Consider the following 24,850-nt stretch of genomic DNA (forward strand, 5'->3'; position numbering starts at 1 on the left):
TTGTTGAGTAAATACACGGAAAGAGCTCATCAATAAAATTTAATTTCCATCCACGAGTTCAAGGATTATGACCTCCCAATCGACACGGACAAGACGACCTCTTGTCACTCACTGACATCGCCACAACGAATCACACAAAAACTTCTTAACGATAATGTCCAGTTTACAATTCGAATGCATAGAAAACAATTAGGTTGCAAAGGGTTGTTAGGTTAACAAATAAATATTTTAAAAAACAACACACGGACACCGTCTTCAGCTAGAGGCTGTACAAACTGAATGAAACTTAACACTAGACAACGGACACACGGAGCACGCATCAGTGGATACGGAGAAGAAACTATCCTCACGAAAAGTTTCATCGCCCGGAGCGGGAATCGAACCCTCACCCCATAGCATGGTGCGATTAGAAGCTTGGTGACACTAACCGCATGGCTACGAAGCTCCACTATATAAGCAAATAGTATAACCATTCTTGCCACTTCGTCAACCCTTACGACCTGCCTTCTTGGCGACGACAACAATGACGAGGTACATGTGTTCCCACGACCGTAAAATATTTCTCATTCAACACCGAAACTGGTAATTTATCACGATAATTTCTCCATTTCGCGTTCCGAATTGGTAACCACCTGTGTGTACGACCAGTCGACCGCTGCTGGCTACCTACAGCAATTTGTATCAATTTTACACTTGTTTGGCTCTCCAAACAGCTTGGTCCCATTCTTTGACGCCATTCTCAATGCTTCTTTCTCGTTCTCTCCGTTCTTTCCGGTTCCGCATTTTAGGACACTTTTTGCTAACTCAGCTGCTGCTGCCGCTGCTCGAGCGGGCCCCACAAGGACGGGTAATTAATGTGTCCGCCCATGGCTACACGGCCGGCAAGATGAACATCGAGGATCCGCTGAATGTTGGCAGCTGGGCGCCCGGGTTCCACGCGAGGGATGCCTTCTCGCACTCGAAGCTGGCGATTGTGCTGGCCAGTCGTGCCCTGGCCGGACGGCTGCGAAAGGGTAAGAGCATGAGATTTATCGGCGAACTGATTGGGGGCTTGATGGGCATATTTCTTGCGGGAATTTATGGTCGCAGGGTCTCGAGAGTGGAGCTTCGTGGTCTATGGCAACGTCTTATGGTGATTTCTTATATTGCATGTTTGTATATAATCGGATTACGGGTTTGTATTGCCTAGAATACATAAACTAAAATGCAATGCATTGTTTGGGCTATCTGTATCGCAGTGCATTTCAGTGCATCATGTCAGATAATAGCATTAGTTCTTTTTATGTTTACGAACGAGACATCCGTCTCTTCTATGATGTTTCACGGCGCCTTCAGGTATCAGGTATCAGTAGGTCGCCTCTAGAGGCACGTTCTCCTCCATTCGGGAAATTTGTGCCATCGCCATGAACACGAGCCTATTCATCATTTACCTGACGGAGAAGGGAAGGAAAAAGGATAGGACATGGGAAAGGACAGGTAAGGGAATAGGATCGTCATACTCGCAAAAGCGTACCACAATGGGTTCACATAGCGTCCTGAAAAGGACACTGTAATAACGCATGAGCGTGCCACAATGGGTTCGAACAGCGCCCTGAGAAGGGCACTGTGATAATCCATAAAGCGTAAAGAGAGCCTATAGCTCTTTACCACAGCGGGTCAAGAACAACAAAACGTCCTGAAGATTCAGGTTTCTGAAGTCAGTTTCACTTAATAAGTGTTTCCCGAGTACTCGGAAACGCAATTGCGCAAAAACTGGACAGTTACATATTAAATGATACGAAGTTCCATAATCGGATTCACAGCTATCACATGCAAATGAATCAGCTTGCTGAATATTCGCCATGTGATAGCTGAGTCGGCAGTGGCCAGTCAATGATTTGACCAGCATGCTGCAATTCTGCTTTGACAGATTTGTTAGATACTTTGCCACCCCTAGAGATGGCTCAGTACAATACAATTTTGTTTGACTCCAAACTATTCCAGAATTGTTTGTGCTGAGTGGCAGCCCAGGTGTCAATCTGATGCTTCACCCAACACTTGGATACAGGAATAGCTGGCTCAGGGCCAATGAAGTCATGTGATGCTCCAGTGCAAGCTAACTCATCAGCCAATTCATTTCCAGCGATGGAAGAATGGCCAGGTACCCATACAAGGTGAACAGCGTTTGCTGAATCTATGAAGTTTGCTGAAAACTATCTTCGACCTGGAGTTGGCCGAAGCAAGTGCTTTAATAGCAGCCTGGCTATCTGAACAGAAGTATATTACTTTGCCCATAACGTGCTGCTGAAGTGCTGATTGCACTCCGCACATAAGAGCAAAGATTTCGGCCTGAAAAACGGTGCAGTGTCTGCCAAGTGAATAAGACTGATACAGCCTTAGCTCACGAGAATAAACACCAGCACCTGCCCGACCTTCGAGAAGGGAGCCATCAGTGTAACATACGATGCCGTCTGAAATACTTCTCTCCAGATAACCAGATGTCCACTCTTCCCGGGAAGGGAGTTTCGTGGAAAATGTCCTATATGGAAAATTACAAGCAATTGTAAGATCACTTCGAGCAAGGACAACTTCGTCCCAATTCACCAAAAGTGGAAACAACGAGGTGTGTGTTGAACTGCGGTTCACAGGAGTTTCCTCTAGTAAACCGAGTACCCATAGGCGGTAAGTGCAAGAAAGTGCTTCTTGTTTGAGATGAATGTGTAGTGGGGCAACGTCAAAGAGAACTTCGAGCGCTGCCGTGGGAGTTGAAGAGAACGCTCCAGACATCGCCATTAAGCACATCCTTTGGAGATGGCCTAATTTTGATTGGACCGTTCTCACTTCGCCCTTTTGCCACCACACAAGACATCCATAGGCCAATATTGGCCGAACAACAGTTGTGTAGATCCATTTGATATACTTGGGTTTTAGACCCCAAGTTGTACCAAAGGTTCGCCGGCATTGCCCGAAGGCCATACAAGCTTTCTTGATTCTGAACTCAACATGTGGTGTCCAGGAAAGTTTGGAATCAAGAATGACTCCAACGTACTTTACCTGTTCAGTCACATTGATTTCAGAATCAAAGAGACGCAAAGTTCGAACACCATTACGGTTTCGCTTTTCCGTGAAAAGAACAATAGATGTTTTACTCGGATTTACCGAAAGGCCGTATTGGCGACACCAACCCTCAACTACCTGAAGAGCGTTTTGCATCAGGTCGAAAAGGGTGCTGATGCACATACCGACTAACAATGTTAGGTAGTCGTCGGCAAAACCATAAGTAGGAAAACCGCTTTTCCGTGAAAAGAACAATAGATGTTTTACTCGGATTTACCGAAAGGCCGTATTGGCGACACCAACCCTCAACTACCTGAAGAGCGTTTTGCATCAGGTCGAAAAGGGTGCTGATGCACATACCGACTAACAATGTTAGGTAGTCGTCGGCAAAACCATAAGTAGGAAAACCGCTATTATTGAGTTGCCTCAATAGCGTATCTGCTACGAGATTCCATAAAAGTGGTGATAAGACTCCCCCTTGGGGGCATCCACAAACACTCAATTTCCTAATCGCCGCTTGACGCAATGTCGAGAAGAGATGTCGGTTTTTGAGCATTTGGTGAATCCAATTGGAAATCATTTGAGATATACCATGACCCCGTGCGGCTTCCAATATGGTATCGAAAGACACGTTGTCAAATGCACCCTCGATATCTAAGAAAACACCCAAGCAGGATTGCTTTTGAGCGAATGCCTTCTCGATATCGTAAACAACTTTGTGTAAAAGAGTCACAGTGGACTTTCCAGATTGGTAAGCATGTTGGTTCACATGAAGAGGCACATTGGCCAGATGAACATCACGGATGTGATGATCGACTATGCGTTCTAAGCATTTCAGAAGAAAAGAGGTCAAACTGATAGGTCTGAAGTTCTTTGCTTCTTCCTACGACGCGCGACCCACTTTCGGAATAAACTTCACAGTAATATCCCGCCAGGATTTGGGAATATACCCTGTAGCAAAACTGCAAACAAGTAGTTGTTTCAAAACATGTTTGAAATGATCAAATCCCTTCTGAAGCAAAATAGGATAAATCCCATCTGCCCCAGGAGATTTGAAAGGAGCAAAGCTATTAAGAGCCCACTCAATCGATTCTATAGTTACAATACTCCGAGCCGAAGCTAAAGAATCATAACTACAAGAAAAGACATCAGGATCATCCGAAGATGTAATATCCACACATCCAGGGAAGTGTGTGCTGAATAAGCATTCCAGAACTTCCTCATCAGAGGAAGTCAGATCGCCATTTGGCAAACGAAGTTCGTTCACCCGGAAATCCTTAGATTTCGCCAGGATTTTGTTTAACCGACTGACTTCACTCAAGCTGGAAACATTTGTACAAAGGTTTTTCCAGCCGGATCGTTCAGCAGACCGGAGAGCTTTCCTGTAGGCCTTGCGAGCCGACCTGAAAGCCTCTGATCCAGCCGAACGTCGTCTGTTCCAACTCTTTCTACATTGTTTCCTGAGCTTCGCCAGATCGGAGTTCCACCAAGGGGTTCCTCTTGTGGTCTTCACAGACCGCAGAGGGCAGGCTTCTTCAAAAGCTTCCATGATGAAGGCCGTTGTAGTATCAACGGCATCATCCAAATCACTTGGAGTGTCAGTTGATGGTGAGTATCCATGAAATTTGGCTGCAACCAAATCGGTAAAGAGATCCCAGTTGGTTGACCGGGGATTCCTGAAACGCAAAGTTTGCGAAGTAACATTCACATGTTCAAAAAAGATGTAACGATGGTCAGATAAAGATTCTTCATCTGACACATGCCAATTGGTCAGCTCATGACTAATTCTGCTAGAGCAAAGCGTTATGTCTAACACTTCCTCTCTACCAGATACCATGAAGGTTGGGCGGTTGCCTATGTTAAGTAATCCAAGATCTGTACTACTTAAGTATTCCATCAAACTGGAGCCTCTCAAATTGATGTCTGAGCTGCCCCAGATTATATGGTGAGCATTAGCATCACTACCAACAATTAGCGGAAGGCCTTTTGAAGTGCAGTATGCGATAACTTGCTTGAAAGCATCCGTAGGGGATGGTTCATCATGCGGTATATAAACCGAACAATAAACGTATTTCCTGTTGAGGTTTCCAACAGATACATCGATTGTGATAGCACATACATCTCTAGTAGTTAGTTCAGAGATAAGTGTAGCAACGATTGCGTTGTTGACAAGCACACATGGTCGAGGCATGACACGTGAGTTTGCCATTTCATTTTTACTGAAAGTAGCAAACACCGGATTCACAAGGTTTCCCCTTACGAAAGTAAGGTTCTTGGACTAACGCCACTTGGGCTGTACCATTTTACATAAGTCTACAAAGATTGATCGTTGCTGTTCTTTTGTGCTGAAGATTGATCTGAGCTATCCTAACCTTAGCCACTACCCAAACTAGGCAAGACTAAACTCTTAACAATCACAGCACAAAAAAGAACAGCAGCAATAAAGCCAGATCGGTATCGATTTGAGTGCGCCAAAGGCGAGGATGCACAGAATACACTGTGTAAAACGCATAATGCGAAACCAATATAGGTGAAAATCTAAACTAATTAATAACATCTTCATAATCCCGCCCTTATTCAGCCTCAAGTATGAGATTGAAGAAGGGCAGCTGATTGTCTCGGAGAAACACAAGGTCCACCGCGCTATTGCTCCGGTTAGCACAGTAAGGGCAAATACTGTGGAGGGTGCCCTGGTACTCCACAGGCTCCGTTTGCGATTAGGTTTTTATAAGACCCCCTTAACCATTCATTCCTAGGCACGGTAAGCGTAAAGCCGCATAACACCATGAATTAGGGGTCACCTGATTAGTGGATTCCTACCACTGGAACAGGCGGTCCGTAGTGCTATTCTTAGCCAGTTGAACTAACCGCTACCGACACTACACAGCTATCTAGGCTGATCGGGAAAAGAAGTTAATATTGGTGATCAACTTCATACGGGCCCGAAAAGCCGAAAAGGTTGATCGCATCTCAGCTGAGATGCTCAAAGCTGACCCCGTAGTACATATCTGCACAAATGCCGCATCAATTATTCTGCAACATACGGGAAACTGCGGCATTTCCGGCCGACTGGATGCAAGGCGTCTTAGTAAAGGTACCCAATAAGGGTGACCTGACTGTATGCGATAATTGGCGGGGCATCGTGTTACTGTGCATCGTTCTCAAAGTCCTCTGCAAAGTGATCCTCAACCGGATACAGGAGAAGAAGCCGTAACTCTCCAACGGCAGCATGGAGGATTCCGTGCAGGACGATCCTGTGTGGACCATATTGTTACGCACCGTATTATCCTGAAGCAAATCAACGAATTCCAAAAGTCTCTCTACCTGGTGTTCATTGATTACGGAAAAACTTTCGACCTTCTCAATCACGGAAACATGTGGGAAGCCCTCCACGCGCAAGAGTCTTCCTGATTAAATCATCGGCCTCATTGAAGCACAGAACAGGGCATTTTTGTGCAGAGTACTGCACAACGGTGTTTTGTCCGATCCCATCCGGGTCGTTGCTGGAGTGAGGCAAGGATGTATACTGTCACCGCTACTGTTCCTCATCGTAATCGACGAGATCCTGAGTGTTGCGATTGACCGTGAACCAAATCGAGGATTGCTGTGGCAACCCATTACCATGAAGTACCTAAATGACTTCGAATTGGCTGATCACGTTGCTCTCCTAGCTTAACGGCGCTCTGATATGCAGAGCAAGCTCGATGATCTTGATGATGATTAACCTGGGCTTGTTAGGGGAATATCTGTAAGTAAATAGAAAATTGGGTTAAGTACTGTTCCTTTGAATTCCACTAAGATGCATCCTTTGACAGATACGTATTTTGACCTCAACTGTAAGGTCGTCTTCAGTGTCTTGTGCTTGACTCGACTGATCGATGATCTTGCCAATCGCTCCTCAGCGGCAGGTCTTACCATCAACGTCAACAAGATCAAATCGTTGGATGTAAATACGGTCAACCCTTCCAGCTTTGCGGTAGCTGGACAATCAGTGGAGGATGTTGAAAGCTTCCAATATCTTGTTAGCCAAATGGCGGCCGATGGCGGCACCAAGATCGACATAGGTACACGTATCAAGAAGATGAGGGCTGCTTTTGCGAATTTAAGAAATGTATGGAAAAACAACCAGGGCAGTCGACGCACCAAAATCCAAATTTTTAACTCGAACGTGAAATCTGTGCTGCTATACGCCAGTGAAACCTGGTGTGTATCAGTGGTGAACACTCAACGGCTGCAGGTCTTCATCAATAGATGCCTGCGGTATATAATTCGTGAATGGTGGCGTCACAGATGGATCTCCAACGTGGAGCTCCATCGTCGATGTCATCAGCCGATAGCCGATAGCGACAGAAACTCGGGAGCGAAAGTTGTCGATCGTTTGAACAGCAAAGATCCCCAAACATGTATTGAATGACTACGTTGATACACTATTGATGCCAGCTGCCTACGAGGAAGCAGTTTCCGGAACCGAGCAAGGGCTATGGAATCAACTGTTAAAGGGTATATAAGAGGATGCATGACAGTTCTGGCTACGTTTCCCGGTTCAAATCCCAGCTAGTCGCAAGTGGCTTTTCGCTGAGGTCTGGAGTAGATTATGATGCCGTCTTTGCTCCGGTGATGATTCTCCTGACTGTCAAAAGAAGATACATGTAAATACACTATCTCGACGTGAAGAGCGCCTATCTCTACGAGAAGATTAAGGAGGAGGTGTATATTCAACAGTCAAAAGTATGGTCTCAAGCGGAGCCTTACGAGATCTCGGTTTCACACAATCGGTAGCAAATTCATGGCTCTATTCTATGAGTAAAATGTGTCCGATGTCATCTAACATTTAATTTATGTCGCTGACATGATTGTAACGAGTACGCCTCAAGATGAGATCGGGAATATTCGCAGCCGGAAGAACAGTCAGCCACTGATATCGAATGAGTTCTACCACATCCTGGTGGGAGCTCTGCTCTAGCGGTGCACTGCATTACAAGCCCGGACGTACCCGAAAGTGTGTCTACTTTTGGCAGGTAGAACTGCAATCCCACGGAGACCGATTGGGTTGAACTCAAAAGGGTCGTACGATACTTGTTGAAGACTGCTAGCCGCAAGTTGAAGTTGTCAGCTGCGAGGGGTGAGTAGTTGAAACTCGTCGGGTATTACAACGTGGATCGAACAACACCAGAGAAAAAAGGGCATTCAGCCTATGCTCGAAGTACGAATAAAGACGTGTTTCAAAGTAGTCCGTCTCTCTTGTAGTTTTTCCTTGTATTACCAAACGATCGTGATCGTGATCGTATTACCAAAACGCATTGTACGGATGATTTCAGTATTCCGCTGACCTGTCGGGAGCCCGTGTCTGTCGATCAGTCCCCTCTGTTGTTCCACAATGATTACCTCTAAGTGTTCGCACCATTGATCCAGTAGAACATACCTGCTCTAGCGCTGCGCTACGATGCTGAATTTGCGATCCCTCAGCAGATCGACGTGCATGCACTACTCCCGATGAAGTCAGGAGATTGGCAGTTACACGTACCGAGTTGGTATTATTCTGTAATTGACTTTCTTATTATTGAGTTGGCAACCCCTGCTATCTATATTTCTCTCCCTGAATACGAACCTGATATTGTTCTGTCATTCATATGTATTATGTTTACTATTATATAACCTTGACCTGAAATCATTCAAGACACGTTTTTTGTACTCGATGTTACCGTTTTATTAGAATAAATGTTTCTATAGTAAATGCGAAGTAAATGTAGTTTTTCGATTCGGTGATTCGACATCTTCCGTCGCGATAACACTTTAGGTTGTGATGCCCAGAAACGCGGAGCGCGCGGTGAAAGTGCAATCATGAGCGAGGAAGAAAGAAAGTTTCAGTTGCCGTTGTTCGATGGATTAAACTTCACCGCCTGGAAGTTCCGAATGAGGATAGCACTTGAGGAATACGAGCTTGTTGAGTGTTTGGATTCGGAGCTGGCGTATTTGGAAGAGCTCAAAGAGGCAGCGGGCGATACTGCTGAAGTACGAGCTCAGAAAAAGGCGAATCGAGAGAAACGACTGAAGAAGGATAGGAAGTGCAAATCGTTCCTGGTGTCCCGCATTCACGATTCGATGTTGGAATATGTGAAGGAGAAGCAGACACCGAAACAGATTTACGATGCCTTAGTCCGTGTCTTCGAACGTAAGAGCATCGCCAGTCGGATGCACCTAAAGCGTAAAATGCTTGTGATGAGATACGAGTCAGGCACGCTTCAGGATCATTTTCTTCAATTTGACCGTCTGGTTCGGGATTACCGTAACACGGGTGCAGCGATGGAGGATCTGGATGTAGTTTGTCATCTGCTCCTGACTCTTGGTCCGGCTTATTCTACAGTTGTGACAGCGCTAGAGACAATGCCAGAGGAAAATTTGTCCTTGGAGTTTGTCAAGTGCCGTCTCTTGGACGAGGAGATTAAGCAGAAGGGGCTGGGCGTCGAATCAGTTACTTCGCCAACGAGCGGTGCCGCCTTCGCGGGTTCGAAGAAGCAGCGACCAAAGAAGAAGAAGTTCAAGTGTTTCGGGTGCCAGGAAGAAGGTCATAAACTAACCGACTGTCCGAAGAACCAGCCGCAGGCCGCAGGGAGGGCTAATCTGGCGGATGGAAATGCAGTTTCGTTGGTTGTCCAGAGAGATAGTTGTGAAATTTCGAAGCGAAGAAAAGTGCAGTGGATAATTGACTCAGGGTGCTCAGACCATATAGTGAATGATAAGGCTCTATTCGAGGTGCTAAGGCCACTGAAGAACCTAGTGAAAATTGCTGTCGCCAAGGATGGCGAGTGGATCACGGCGCATCACTCCGGAAGAATAAAACTGGTGTCTGTTGTGAACAATGTGCGTTTTCCATGTACAGTTGATGACGTCCTTTATGTTCCTTCATTGCGATGTAATTTGTTTTCGGTGTTGAAGATAGAAATGAAGGGCATGAAAGTGGTATTCGGTAACGGAAAAGTGGATGTTTACAAAGGGTCCGAAATCGTGGCAACTGGTGCACGTCACGGGAAACTGTATGAGCTGGATCTTTATACAGAATGTGACAACGAATCGATGTTGGCCTGTGGTCGGATTTCAAAACGGCTGGAACTCTGGCATCGCAGGTTTGGCCATGCAAGCATGAAGCATCTCGAACAGTTAATTGATAAGAACATGGTAGATGGTATGACGCCCAAGAAGAACGTTGGTGAAGAATCGATCGTGTGCGAACCTTGCGTGATCGCAAAGCAAACGCGGAAGCCTTTCCCCAAGCGCAAAGGTAGGCAATCGTCGCGGGCGCTGGAAGTTATCCATTCGGATGTTTGCGGACCAATAACGCCGACCGGACGAAATGGTGAAAGGTTCTTTGTAACGTTTATTGACGATTGGTCTCATTTCGTAATGGTGTTTCCAATGAAAACGAAGGATGAAGTTCGCGAGTGGTTCGAGTACTATGAAGCTTTGGTCACGGCCAAGTTCGGAACGAAGATTTCCCGTTTGAAATGTGATAATGGAGGTGAATATTGCAACAAGCGATTCGTGGGGTTCTGCCGTAATAAAGGGATTCAAATCGAATGGACTGTACCTTATACGCCGGAGCAAAACGGAACCAGTGAAAGAATGAATCGCACTCTTGTTGAAAAAGCGCGTTCGATGCTAGTAGATTCGAAGATCGGTAAAGTGTTTTGGGTACAAGCAGTGCAAGTAGCCGCGTACATTTCGAACAGATGTCCGTCGAGTGCTATCGAGTTGAACAAAACCCCTTTCGAACTGTGGGAAGGACGGAAATCGAACGTTTCGAAGCTTCGCGTGTTCGGTTCTGTAGCATATGTCCATGTTCCGAAAGAACGTCGTAAGAAGTTGGATCCGAAGGCGTGGAAAGAAACGGCGGAATCCGAAGAACATGCCGAAGAAGAAATGAAGAACTCGAAGAATCCAGCGAATGAAGTTGCAGTGATCCGATTGCCCGCAGTGGAAGAAGATGATGAAGCTGTTGCTGATATCAGTTCTGAGTCCGACGAAGAAGAATACGCAAGTTTCCGTGAAGAACCAGTGCAAAGTGATGGTGGAAACGAGATTGCTGAACGTTCTGAGAGAAGATCAGTACGCGATCGCAAAGCGCCAGGGTGGCATAAAGACTACGAGGTGGAATACGTCAGTTATGCACTCAATGCGCTGAGTTATGTGGAAAATTTGCCTGAGAAGTTGTCGGAGTTGAAGATGCGAAGTGATTGGCCGCTATGGAAGAAGGCAATGCAAGAAGAAATGGATTCACTGGCAAAGAACGACACCTGGACTCTTGTACAGCTGCCCACAGGAAGAAAAGCAATCATTTGCAAATGGGTGTTCAAGATAAAGAAACCTGAAGACGATCAGCCGGCTCGCTACAAAGCAAGGCTCGTAGCGAGAGGATTCACCCAGAAGCATGGATTCGATTATACCGAGACTTACTCACCCGTGGCCCGTTTGGATACTCTGCGCACTGTATTGGCTTTGGCTAATCGTGAAGGAATGGCTGTTCATCAAATGGACGTGAAGACAGCCTTCCTGAACGGAAGACTATCTGAGAAAATCTATATGGTGCAACCCGACGGATTTGAGCAACACGAAGGACTAGTCTGTCGGCTGAACAGATCGCTTTATGGGCTGAAACAAGCTTCTCGTTCGTGGAATGAGCGGTTTCATCAATTTGTGCTGCGGCTTGGTTTCAAGAGGAGCGATAACGATCTCTGTTTGTACACTAGGGCAGTTTAGACTTTAAACATGTCAAAAATCCAAAGCTCCCATATGTTCGTTACAATCCTTGGTGGAAAAGTAGAGTCCTGTCAACTTTTCAGCCATTTCTGTGGTGATTTAATGGTGGCCCAAGAGCAAAATAGGTTTATATGGGAATTACTATGGAGAATTTTTGAAAAAGGATCTTCGCGCTGTAGAGCATTACCACATGGATGAAGTCACAGGGTCAAAGCCAAATTGAATTCTTCAAATCTCAATGATGAATGTTGCCGAAGACCGGAACTTATTTCGACAATCGGGGAAAAAGTTATTAAACAAATTTTCACTCGCATGCGCATCTTTATGCACGATGTCCTGCAAGATGTGCAAGAAGGTAAAACGCATACTATGATTGCGTGTCAAGCGTGTCGATCGAGCTCTGGTCTTCTGTTCAAGCATGCATGAATGAAAATTGATTAATAACTTCTGTCTCGTGAGTCGAAACGAGTTGCGGTCTTCGGCAATATTCATCATTGAAATCTGAAGAATTCAATTTGGCTTTGACCCAACGCCTACATCCATGTGGCAATGCTCTACAGCGCGTAGAACTTTATTCAAAAATTCTCCATAGTAATTCCCATATAAACCTATTTTGCTTTTGGGCCACCATTAAATCACCACAGAAATGGCTAAAAATTTGACAGGACTCTAGTTTTGCACCAAGGATTGTAATGAACATATGGGAGCTTTCAATTTTTAACATGTTTAAAGTCTGAACTGCCCTATTGTACACCCTGGGATCTGGCAACCAGCGTGTCATTCTCGTTCTCTACGTTGACGATGTACTGGTAGTTGGACCATCTGAGAAATTCGTTGAGAAGATTAAAGCGGCTTTGTCTCGAGAGTTTGAAATGACCGACGTGGGGCCTGTGAAATGCTTTCTGGGTATGAAGATTGAGCGGGATGATTCCAAGAAAACTATGCGGATCAGCCAGCGAAGCTATTTGGAAGGACTCCTCAGACGTTTCCAAATGGAAGATTGTCGACCGATTTCAACGCCTCTAGAGAACAAGCTGAAATTGACCAAGATTGAACCGGATAAAAGGACTGACAAGCCGTATCGAGAGCTGGTAGGCTGTATTATGTATGCATCAATGACTACTCGACCGGACTTAGCAGTAGCAGCAAACTTTTTCAGTCAGTTCCAGACTTGTCCAACTGAGGAACACTGGGTCCATCTTCGTAGAGTTCTGCGTTATGTGAAAGGGACGATCGACTTCGGGCTGGTGTACAAAGGAGACAGCAATGGACCGTTGCTTGAAGCCTACTCAGACGCCGACTGGGGGAACGATGCGTCAGATCGTCGGTCGGTTACAGGAGCGGTGTACAAGGTATTTGGTTCAACGGTTAGTTGGACTGCGAAGAAACAAACCACGGTGGCCTTATCATCAACAGAGGCAGAACTAGTTGCTCTGACTGCTGCTGCGTGCCACTGCCAATGGTTGGTGCGTATTCTACGTGATTTGGGATTCACTTCAACGGAAGCTGTATTGGTGCACGAAGATAACCAATCAACCCTTCGGATTGCTTCTACTCCCAAGGACTCAGCCAGATTAAAGCATGTGGATGTTAAACATTTCTTTGTTCGAGAACTGATTGATAAAGGATGTATTGCAGTTGACTACGTTCAGTCTTCAGAACAACAAGCCGATATGCTAACGAAGGGTCTTCCCGCACCAGCGTTCCGGAAGCATCGTCTCTCTATTGGAGTGGCAGATTGCAGTGTTTGAGCGGGCGTATTGAGTTGGCAACCCCTGCTATCTATATTTCTCTCCCTGAATACGAACCTGATATTGTTCTGTCATTCATATGTATTATGTTTACTATTATATAACCTTGACCTGAAATCATTCAAGACACGTTTTTTGTACTCGATGCTACCGTTTTATTAGAATAAATGTTTCTATAGTAAATGCAAAGTAAATGTAGTTTTTCGATTCGGTGATTCGACATCTTCCGTCGCGATAACACTTTACTTATGCTATGTTTTTTTATGGCTGGCTTGCAGGGCCAGACACCAACCCCCTAACTTTCCAGAGGACAATGCATTGGCGTAGGGGGCTGACTTTTAATACATGCCTTGGGATGATTTTTAAGCGGCATAGGCGCCCGATATGTGTATATGCAAATCGGCGGTGCAGTTTAAGGAATCAAAATGACTGTTTTAGATTTGTTTCTAGTTCAGTAAACTTTTTGAGTATGAACAATAGGGTCCTAAAATGAAAAATATTTTCCCGCTTTTGGTGCATAACACGAAAGAGCATGGTTTTCTGATCTCAATGGTAATTTTTCCGAACTTAAACAATAACAGAATAGTTAATAAACTCGAAAATAAAATAATGATGAGCAGGTCTTGTTTGACATTCGAGGTCAACCTTGACGTAACGAAAGTGAAACGGCGGGTTGCAAAAGACACCACATTGGCTCACTTTTGACAACAAATGTTCCTGTTTGACATACACGGTAAACAAAATTTACCCAAAATTGAGTGCTAAACAAGGAGTGTTGCAAAAATTATTAAAATTTTTGAAAATATATTTTATGGGCTTTACCTAATAGGAATACTTAAAAAATGAGTAAACATGTCGTTTTTATCAATGCTTGATCGAATTATACAGAAATTGAGATAGGCCTTTAGGAGCCTATTCCTCTAGGATTGCAGTGATTCCATCATGAATTCCATCAGAGATTCTTTCAAGAATTCATCTATGCTTTCCCCCACAAATTTATTCGGGGATTTGTCCTGGAATATCCTAGGAGAAAGATAGATCTAACGAGAGTAAATCTGTGCCCGAAGTGTTATTCAGAATTTATCCCATTGATGCCAAAGTGTGATCTGGTACCTATGTCAAACTGCAAAATGTTGCGCGTGCTGAATGAAAATTACAGTTTTAAGGATGTCTTCAAACAAATTTCGTCGATCATCGATAAAAAGAGTAACTCAGAATCTCTCAGAGTTGCACAATGTCTTGCTCCTAGGGAATATCGATAAAGATCTTTAGAGGTGTCTTCAGATTGTTCAAGTGTTTTCGGGCTTTCCTTCAGGAGTTTCTACAGAGATCCATTAAGGTGTGTCTGCAGGTATTCCTTCAGTGATTTCTCCATATATTCCTTCCTGAACTCTGCTGGAGATTGCTTCAATAATTTCATCTGGAATTTTCGAAGTATTTCTGCAGGAATGTCTTTTATTTTTTTCAAATCATACTACAGATTTTTCAAAAAAATTTTCAGGAGTTTTTTAAACTTTCAATAATTTGTGCAAAAATCACTGCAGGCATGCATTTCTTCAGATTATTTTATCCATGGATTACTATAGAACAGTGTTGGTAAAAACTCAAATCCTCAAAACTCATGGTTGAGTTGTTTCACGCGCGATTTAATATTTACATCGAAGTTTTTAGGATTGTATGATAGAACAAAAGCAAATCTAGTGTACAGCAACATTGAATGCGGTTCAAATTGATTTGGATTCGTTTTACAAGCGAACGAGATTGCGGCGCTTGACTCATGAGAGCGAGATTTTGAATGAAATTCTCGCGCGTGAGAATTCAGAGATTCAGAATCGCGTGCGAATTTGTTCACGCAGGAGCGGTTCATGAGTGTGCTTTGAGTGTGAGTTTACCAACACTACCACTGAAATTCTTCCTGGAATTCGCTAAGAAAGCTTTCCTGAGGTTCCCTAACGAATTCCTTATGGGATTGCTTCCGCGATTCATCATGGGGATTCTTCACAAATTCCTCCAAGAATTCCTCCAGGGCTTTCCCGGGATTTCCTTCTGTAATTCTTTCGGGAACAACTTCTATGGTTATTCCTCTTAAAATTTTTCCGGGAATTCCTCTACGAATTCCACCAGAGATTCCTACAAGTATTCTTCTAGAGATACCTCAAGGAATTCTTCTAGAGATTCGTCCAGGGATTCCTTCAGGAATTCTTTCAGGGATTCCTCCTGAAAGTGCTCGATTGCTTCTTCAAGGAAATTCTCTAGGGATTCCTCATGGAATTCATGCAGTGCTTCCTCCAGGAATTCATTTACAGATTTTTTAAGGATTATCTCTAAAGATTCTTCCACGAATTTCCGTAGGCATGTCTTCAGCAATTTCGCCAGAGGTTCCCCGACTAGAAAAATCTATGAAGTTTATAACATATTGTGTTATGATGTTAAATTTTTTTCTATAACTTATTATGTTATAAACTAGGTGCAGGATGATGTTAAAATAACTAAAATTGTAACAAAAAATACACCGGTCTAATCAAAATCAAAGTAATAAAATCTTGATTATATCACAATGAGTTATAAATATCAGGGTTTGTTATAATTTTGTTATTTTTTTGTTAGAATCTTCTAGTCGGGTCCTCTACGCGTTCCTCTAGGGTTTCCTTCAGGAAATCCACTAGGGATTGCTCTAAGAATTTCTTTAGGAATACCTCCAGGCATTCCTCCAGGAGTTTCTCCAGGGATTCATATTCAGGGATTCCTCCAGGATTTCATTCAGGGACTCCTCCAGTAATACCTTTTAGAATTCCACCAGGAGTTACCCCAGGAATTCTTTCAGAAATTTCTCCAGACATTGATCCAGAAATTTCTCCAGGAATTCCTAGATATAACTACAGCAATTTCTCGAGAAGTTTCTCTAGGAAATCCTCTTGGGATTCCTTTAGAAATTTCCCCAGGAATTTTTCCCAGAATTTATCAAGGAATTATTCCAAGAATTTCTCCAGGGATTCCTGCATGAATTCCTTCCGAGATTCCTCTAGAAATTCATTCAAGCAATTTTTCAGGAATTCTATAGGAATTCCTTCAGAAATTCCCCCAGGAATTCCTTCTATAATTTATGCAGGAATTATTCCAGCTATCTAGGGACCCCTCCTGGAATCACCCCTGATATTTCTTTAGGAATTCCTCCAGGAATTTCTCCAGGAACTGATCCAGGAATTTCTCTAGGAATTCCTCCATGGATTCCTTCAGATTTTTTTCAGGAATTCTTCCAGGGTTTCCTCCAGCAACTTATCCTGAATTTTTTCCTGCTGATATTTCTTCAGAAATTCCTCTGGGAATTTCTTTAGGATTTTCTTCAGAAATTTTTCCAGGGATTTCTCTTTGAATTCTTCCAGAGATTCCACCAGGAATTCTTCCGATTATTCCTCCAGAAATGTCTCTACAGATTCCTCTTAGGATTCTTCTAGATATATCTCCAGGAATTCCTCCAGAAGTTCCTCCAAGAATTAATGTTGGAAATCTTCCAGAAGTTCCTCTGGGAATTTCTCTAGGAATTTCTTCAGAAACTTCTCCAGGGATTCGTTCCAGAATTCCTCTAGCGATTTTTCAAAGAATTCATTCAAGTATTCCTCCAGGAATTCTTCCTGGGATATTTTTATGGAATTACTCCAATAATTTTTCTAGCTATTTCTTAAGGAAATCCTCCTGGGATTCCACTAGGGATTTGTCCAGAAATTTCTCCAGGCATTCCTCCTGAGATTCCTCCAGAAATTGCTTCAGGGATTCCTCTAGGGATTTTTCCAAGAATTCTCCCAGGTAGTCTTCCAAGAGTTTCTCTAAGGATTCCTCAAGAGGTTTCTTCAGAAATTTATCCAGGGATTCCTCCCAGGTTTCCTCTAGGGAATTCTCCAGGAATTCATCCAGGGTTTGTTACAGGAATTCATCCAGGAATTTCTTCAGAGAATCCTCCAGGAATTCATTTATGGATAGTTCCACGGAATTTCTTTAAAAAAAAAATTCTAGGGATTTCTCCAGGAATTCCTCCTGGGATTCCGCCAGAGATCTGTCCAGAAGTTCCTCCATGCATTCCTCCTGAGGTTTCTCCATAAATTGCTTCAGGGATTTCTCCAGGGATTTTTCCAAAAACTCCCAGGAATTCTTCCAATAAATTCTCTAGAAATTCCTCTGAGGATTTCTCCAGGAATTTCTCAAGAGGTTTCTTCAGAAAATCCTACAGAGATTCCTCCCAGATTTCCTGTAGGGAATCCTCCAAGAATTCATCGAGAGAGTCCTTGAGGATTTCTTCCAGGGAGTGCTTCAGGAATTCATCCAAGAATTTCTTCAAATAGTCCTCCAGGAATTTCTCCTTAAGGTATTTCTGCAGGAATTCCACCAGGAATTGCATTAGGAATTCCTCCACGAATTTATCCAAGAATTCCTCCAGAGATTTCTCTAGAAATTCATCTAGGGATTTCTCCGGGAATTCTACTAGAAGTCCTTTTCAGATTGTTATTAAGACAATTTTTTTCTAATTCCCCCATTGAAAGTCATGAAGAAATTCTATGGGGGCTGGGCCCCCAGGTCCCCCTCTAGCTACGCAAATTCTCCCCCTGTTCTCCTGACAGCCTATGACCAAACCTCCCACCGGGCTTGGTTAACCGATTTTCCTTGACACTTTGGAGCCGGAGGGGTCATATATGACCCCAACATAGAAACGGCTGTATAAATTCACCCATTCGATAAAACAGAATACTGTCTTCGGCAAAGTTATTGCAAAGTCCTCTATTAAAGAAAAATAGGAATATTTGTATTTGGGACTTCATTGAAAACCTAGAACATCCTGAACACCATAAAATTTGGAAAAACGAAATAATTGGCATACTAGTTGTTCTAAAAGCTGAGCTTGGATGTGGGTTACGTTTATATGTATTCATTTAGCCTTCGTTAAGGTTATCAAAAGGTATTTTATATTCTAGGATGTTCTAGGTGTTCCAAACTGTCCCATAGTGAAGTCCTCAAATAATAGCATTGCATAAGCTACTGGGATCCGTAAAGCTCTTGACATCTACAATATCATTTATAAACACTATAGGGATATTCCAGGTCAGCCAAACTACCTTGGAGTTCAGAACTTCAGGTCTACACTCGTAACAGTAGATATAATTGTTGTACTGAGTAACGTTGTATAATCAACCGTAGTTACTGGAGCAACCTGAAGTCAACTAGCTTATTGGAAACCTTTGGGACATTTAGGGTCGTCCAAACTGTTATATAATGAAGTCCTTCAAATCTGCAAGAAAAAATTAATGTGTTTTCGCCATAAATAGTAATATTGCATAATCTGCTGGGATCCGCGAAGCTCTTAAAATCTCAAATGTCATTTAGAGACACTACAGGGATATTCCAGGTCAGCCAAACTACATTGTAGTTCAGAACTTCAGGTCTACACTCGTAACAGTAGCCATATCTGTTTTACTGAGTAACGTTGCATAAACAAGCGCAATTACTGGAGCAATCTGAAGTCTACTAGCTTATTATAATCTTTTGGGACATTCAGAGTCGTCCAAATTGTTCTATAATGAAGTCCTGCAATTCTACCAGAAAAGCTTTATGTGTTTTCGCCATAAATTGTAAGTACAGTCAACTTTCGTTCGTTGCACTAAGCTCTTAGCCCAGTTAGTGAAAAACTTTCACTAACTGGGCTTAGAGCTTTCAGCTGTCAAGTAATCTTTAACAACAGAAATTCAGCGCTACCAACCTTGACAAATTGTGCTTCACGTCAAAAAGTGACGTTTGACTTCGTTTTAATTGGGCTATAGCCCACCTAACGGGCGCCCAGTTAAAACGTAGCCCACCTAAACGTAGCCCAACGACCGAAAGTTGACTGTATTGCATAATCTGCTGGGACTTGTGAAGCTCTTGAAATCTCAAATGTCATTTATAGACACTACAGGGATATTCCAGATCAGCCAAACTACCTTAGAGTTCAGGACTTCAGGTCTACAGTCGTAACAACAGCCATAACTGCTATACTGAGTATCGTTGCATATTTATTCGTGGATAATGGACCAATCTGAAGGTTACATTTTTCGTCCAAACTGTTAAAGGGTGACGAAGGGTATTATCGGCAGGTTTGTTCTCTTCGTCATGACGGGTTTTTGCGAGTCGAATTGCCTAAAATTTGGGCATAAAACTCAGCTTGGTTGGGAAGGATTTGAGGCCAACTCTGAGGCCAACAGGTTTCAAAAAAACCCCATGACGAAGAGAAAAAAACTGCCGAAAATACGTAAGTTCCCCTATAATAAAGTCCTTCAAATCTACAAGAAAAACTTTATGTGTTTTCACCATAAATAATAGCATAGTATAATCTGCTGAGATCCGTGAAGCTCTTGAAATCTGAAATATCATTTAGAGACACTATGGGAATGTTCCAGGTCTGCCAAACTGTTTTTGAGTTCAGAACTCCAGGTCTACTCTCGTAATATCAGCTATATCTGTCATACTGAGTATCGTTTCATAATCAATCGCGGGGGCTGTACCAACCTGAAGTCTACTATATATTATTATGAACCTTTGGGATCCTGAGAGTTGTTCAAACTATCCTGAAGTTTAGCTCTCGATAGTAACAGTATTGATTCTCACAATACACTTTAAACTGTAATCTGTAATCCCCCTGGCACATCATGAGTCATTTCAAGATAGTTTAGAGATATTCCAGATCAACAACACTACTCCGAAGTCCATTGCTTCAGGTCTACACTTGTGATAATAGCTTTTGCCACTACGTTAAGTAGTGTTACATAGTTCACTGTACTTACCAAAGTAGTTAGAGGAACAATAAGCGTTGTTATATATTTTTGGGACATTATGGGCTTCCTTATCGTTATAAAGCTAAGTTGATAAAAACAACCACTGTAACTTTCAGAAGACTTACTGGAGATGATAGATTATACTAGTTTACAGCATTTTTGAACTCGGTAAGCTGATGATCATTTTTGGTGTAGAATCATGCCCTGAGTTCGAAAACGCGAAGCAAAAAAATTACAGTAGAGCGGAAATTTTTTCGACTTTCCATACAAGGTTGATGATTTGAAATCGATTTTTGTTCTATTTTTAAGCAAAGTCGCTCACTTCAAACATCTTATTCTCCGTAATCAATGCTCCGATTGAGCTGTAAATTTTATTGTAACTCGCCTATATATGATATGTCAAATAAACGTCGAGAAAGAATTTTTAAATTGTTTTTTTCTTATTGAAAAAAATACATTTCTTCAAAAATTTTTGGGAATTTTGCTAAAATTTAAGGAGATCGTCCCTAAAACTCGCCAATAGCTTGAATTTCGTCAGTCTGACGCAAAACCTGTATTCAGATGATCGAATGGTATTGTATTCAGCTTTTAATTTATGGAATAAGATTTAAAATTGGTTGAACAAAACGCAGTATATTTGAATTTAAGTAAATTGCATATTTTGAAAAGTTGTAAATCTCGATATTGAGCTAAAACTCAAAACCTGTTCTACTTAAAAATTTTTGAAGGTCGGTTTCGAAATCAGCGCTAAATTGTGCTTCAAAAATTTCGGTCGTTGACAGAAGTTCACGACTTTCGTTTTATTTTGTAAACTTGTGTTACAGATTTTAATGAAAGAAGCTACGGTTACACCCGTAGACTTTAAGATCTAAACTCAAGAACAGTTTGGATGACCTAGGATTTCCCGACTGATCTGATACTGTCTATTAATCTTTCAGAAGACTCACACAGCTTTGTATAATGAAACAAGTTACCGTTACACCCGTACATTTAAGGATCTGAACTCAAGATCAGTTTGGATGACCTACGATATCCTGACTGATCTGATACTGTCTATTTAACTTTCAGAAGCCTTACTGGACATAATAGATTACAAATCGTAGCTTAGTATAATGAAAAAAGTTACCGTTACACCCTTAGACTTTAGGATCCAAACTCAAGAACAGTTTGGATGACCTACGATATCCTGACTGATCTGATACTGTCTATTTATCTTTCAGAAGACTTACTGGACATAATAGATTACAAATCGTAGCTTTGTATAATTAAAGAAGTTACCGTTACACCCATAGACTTTAGGATCTTAAATTAAGAACAGTTTGCATGATCTAGAATATCCTGACTTATCTGATACTGTCCATTGAACTTTTAGAAGAGTTACTGAACATTATGGATTACAAATTGTAGCTTTGTATAATGAAAGAAGTTAGCATAACACCCGTAGACTTTAGGATCCAAACTCAAGAACAGTTTGGATGACCTAGGATATCCCGACTGATTTGATACTGTCTATTAGCCTTTCAGAAGACTTACTGGACATGATAGATTACAAATCGTAGCTTTGTATAATGAAAAAAAAAAAATACCGTTACACCCGTAGACTTCAAGATCTAAACTTAAGAACAGTTTGGATGACCTAGGATATCCTGACTGATCTAATATTGTCTAATAACCTTTCAGAAGACTTACTGGACATGATAGATTTCAAATCGTAGCTTTGTATAATGAAAAAAGTTACCGTTATACCCGTAGAGTTAAGGATCAAAACTCAAGAATAGTTTGGGTGACCTAGGATATCCAGAAAAAATATTCTGCATAATATTCTACCGTTTTTATGCTATTGACCACCAAAACTACCGAAAAACGTTGAAAAAACTCCATAATAATGCTTGGAAAAATTCCGACTTCAAAGGGTTAAGGTATCTGGCAGCCCGGTCGGTGCCACGAGGAGACAGGGATAGTAGTTTCTGGTAAAAGGCCAATGACCTCAATGGGGTCTGTAATACGCATTACTCAGCCTTTACCGTACCGTCGAATGGAATAAAAAATTTGAAGAATGGCATCTTGATTTTTTTTTGAAATACCATGCGTCTCCATCTGTTGCAAACACTACAAATAAGTTACTATAATGCGATCTATCTACTAGCTATATGAAGTGTGATTACGTTAGGTGTTCCTATACTTACTTTCATCAAATTTTGCCCGCAGCCAAATCGAAAGTCACCATAAACGCGTGCAGTCCCGGGTTAGTACGCGGCACGGATCACCTCCGGTACTCACCCATCATGAGGGCACTGTTTGCCCGGGCTCTTACCTACCCGTGGATGTGGCTGTTCATGAAGAACCCCCACCAGGGAGCACAAACGATGGTCCGGTTGGCAACGGATCCGGATCTAGCCCAGGTGTCCGGAGAGTTTTTCAAGTGAGTATCCGATGCGATGGGTTGAGATAGGAATGAGCTGAATGCGCTGTACTGACATTTTTTCTGTCTTTTCGGTAGTGATTGCGAACAAACCGACGTCACCGAGCTGGCCAAAGATGATTTGCTGGCGGAGAAGCTGTACAAAGAAACCATGAAGGCGCTGAAGCTGGAGTGATAGGCGTTCTTTCGTTCTATCGTAAGAGATGTGACTTATTTCCGAAGAGTATGCTTTTTTTTACAGAATTTAATATTGTCGATAATAAATCATCATTTTGAATCAACAATAACACACTCTATGGGGGCGTTGCTGGAAAGAAGGTCAAACCCGGCGAAAATGCGGACACAGAGTCAACATATTACGGTTTCGTGTTTCATCTTATGCCCCCCAGATCAAACCGACCAAAGTCAACAAAGGCCTAAGAAGAACGTCGATTGCATGGGGAGTAGCCTATTGACTATGGCAGTGGTTATCAACTGTACCTCAATCAAGTGAAATTTGTCTTCCCTTTGAGAGGAATTTTTAACTTTCTTGAGTTTTTCTGTTTAGTATTTGAAATTTTTTATTTTGTTTTTATTTTTTAACATATTTTGTATTTATTGATTTTTATGTTTTTTAGAAAGTCGAGCTTACTGTATTCTTTGGGGATTTCGAAGACTTGTTTGCTTATTTTTTTGAATTTTTATTCATCCCGTTATTGTAATAATTAGTGCAATATAATTTAATATTGTAATGAGGATTTCCATTGAAATTCGGAGCGTATCCGGAGTTGAAATCCTCTGCTCCATAATGGCAGGCTGGGCAAACCGACCGACATGAACTGTGATCACTGAACCGGCGATGGGAGTCTGGTCGGCCGGTCGGTAATCGATATGGCGTGTGGTGATGCGAGATAGAGCGGTACCGAGGGACAACGCCGCGCCGGTTTGCAGAGGCACATCATCGGCTGGCAAGGATGCATAAAAAATGTGCTCTTTATTCGATGAAAATTGTTGATCCCGAAGCTGATTAATAATTGAACGCTGTTTACGAACAGATCGGAAAAAAGGGGGATTGAAATTTGGCTGATGTTGTTGCCGGTGAAATTGGATTACGTTTTGTAAATTTGGTCAAAACATATGTAGCTTTTGTGACTATTTTTTAAGGTTGTGATGAATTATGGATGGTCGCGAAGAAGGATCACTAGAATGTTAGTTAAACTATAATCATTTGCATACATAAACTAAAGGAAGTTTCTCAGGGGGTTTCAGGGATGTGTCAGAGGAGTTTCATTCAAGACGTATCAATGCTATTCAGTTGGCTTCAGAATGTGGTTCTGGAAGAGATTCCGAGAGATTTAGGGGAGTTGGTATTTCAGAAAGTTTCATGGTGATTTCAAATGGGTTTCAATACATTTCGAGGAGCTTAGGGGTTTTCGATGGTATAAGGGTGTTTCAAAAGGTTTGGAAGTGGATTCCGAGAATTTAAGGATGCTTTTAAGAAGGTTTTTACTGTTGTTCTTCTGCAAAGTGACGTAAGCGACATAGAAAATTTTGGTACATTTTTAGTTATTATGCATTTAACTTTTGGTCGTTCTCATTGCATGGCTATAAACATCAGTGTGCAGTTTGATGGGAAAGTTTTGTTAAAAACTATCCTTAAGTGGTAATTTATGAAATTGCAAAAAACGTTGTACGCACCTCGGTGCAGAACTCGATTTTTACAGCCCTCGTCGTAATTATCCAACTCGGCAAGCCTCGTTGGGTAAATGTACAACTCGTGCTGTAAAAATCTTCATTCTGCACCTAGTTGCGTAAACTACTTTTTTTTGTGGAGAACCACGCATCTTCTACATAGAAACGTACCGTAAGCTGGGGTGTAAATATAATAATGTCATGGAAAAATGAAGAAGTTCTACCAAACCCGTGAATTTGATTGAGGCATCTTTCAAGTGTCTCAAAGTTTACACAAACCTGCAAAAATGGCAATGGATCAATGAAGTTCCTGAAGCAATCATTGGAGACGTTCTCACCCTAGCAAAATTCTTGATTGAATTTGTGGAAGAATTCCTGAAGGAATTCATCTAGAAGTTTCTGGGGGAATTCCAAGAGAA

At 42.2% G+C, this 24,850-nt stretch overlaps 1 protein-coding gene across 1 annotated transcript in view; it reads left to right on the plus strand.

The window, feature by feature from the left end:
* Positions 1-23,047, plus strand: part of LOC109422941 (retinol dehydrogenase 13) — a 72,743-nt gene extending 49,696 nt beyond the window's left edge. The window contains exons 3-5 of the mRNA XM_029861590.2: positions 789-1,013; positions 22,547-22,760; positions 22,839-23,047. Of these exons, the coding sequence (XP_029717450.2) occupies positions 789-1,013; positions 22,547-22,760; positions 22,839-22,935 (536 nt within the window). The 3' untranslated portion in view covers positions 22,936-23,047. The remainder of the gene's footprint in view (positions 1-788; positions 1,014-22,546; positions 22,761-22,838) is intronic.
* The last annotated feature ends 1,803 nt before the right edge of the window (positions 23,048-24,850 follow it).

This window comes from Aedes albopictus, chromosome 1 (assembly GCF_035046485.1).
Source record: "Aedes albopictus strain Foshan chromosome 1, AalbF5, whole genome shotgun sequence".
Taxonomy (NCBI): domain Eukaryota; kingdom Metazoa; phylum Arthropoda; class Insecta; order Diptera; family Culicidae; genus Aedes; species Aedes albopictus.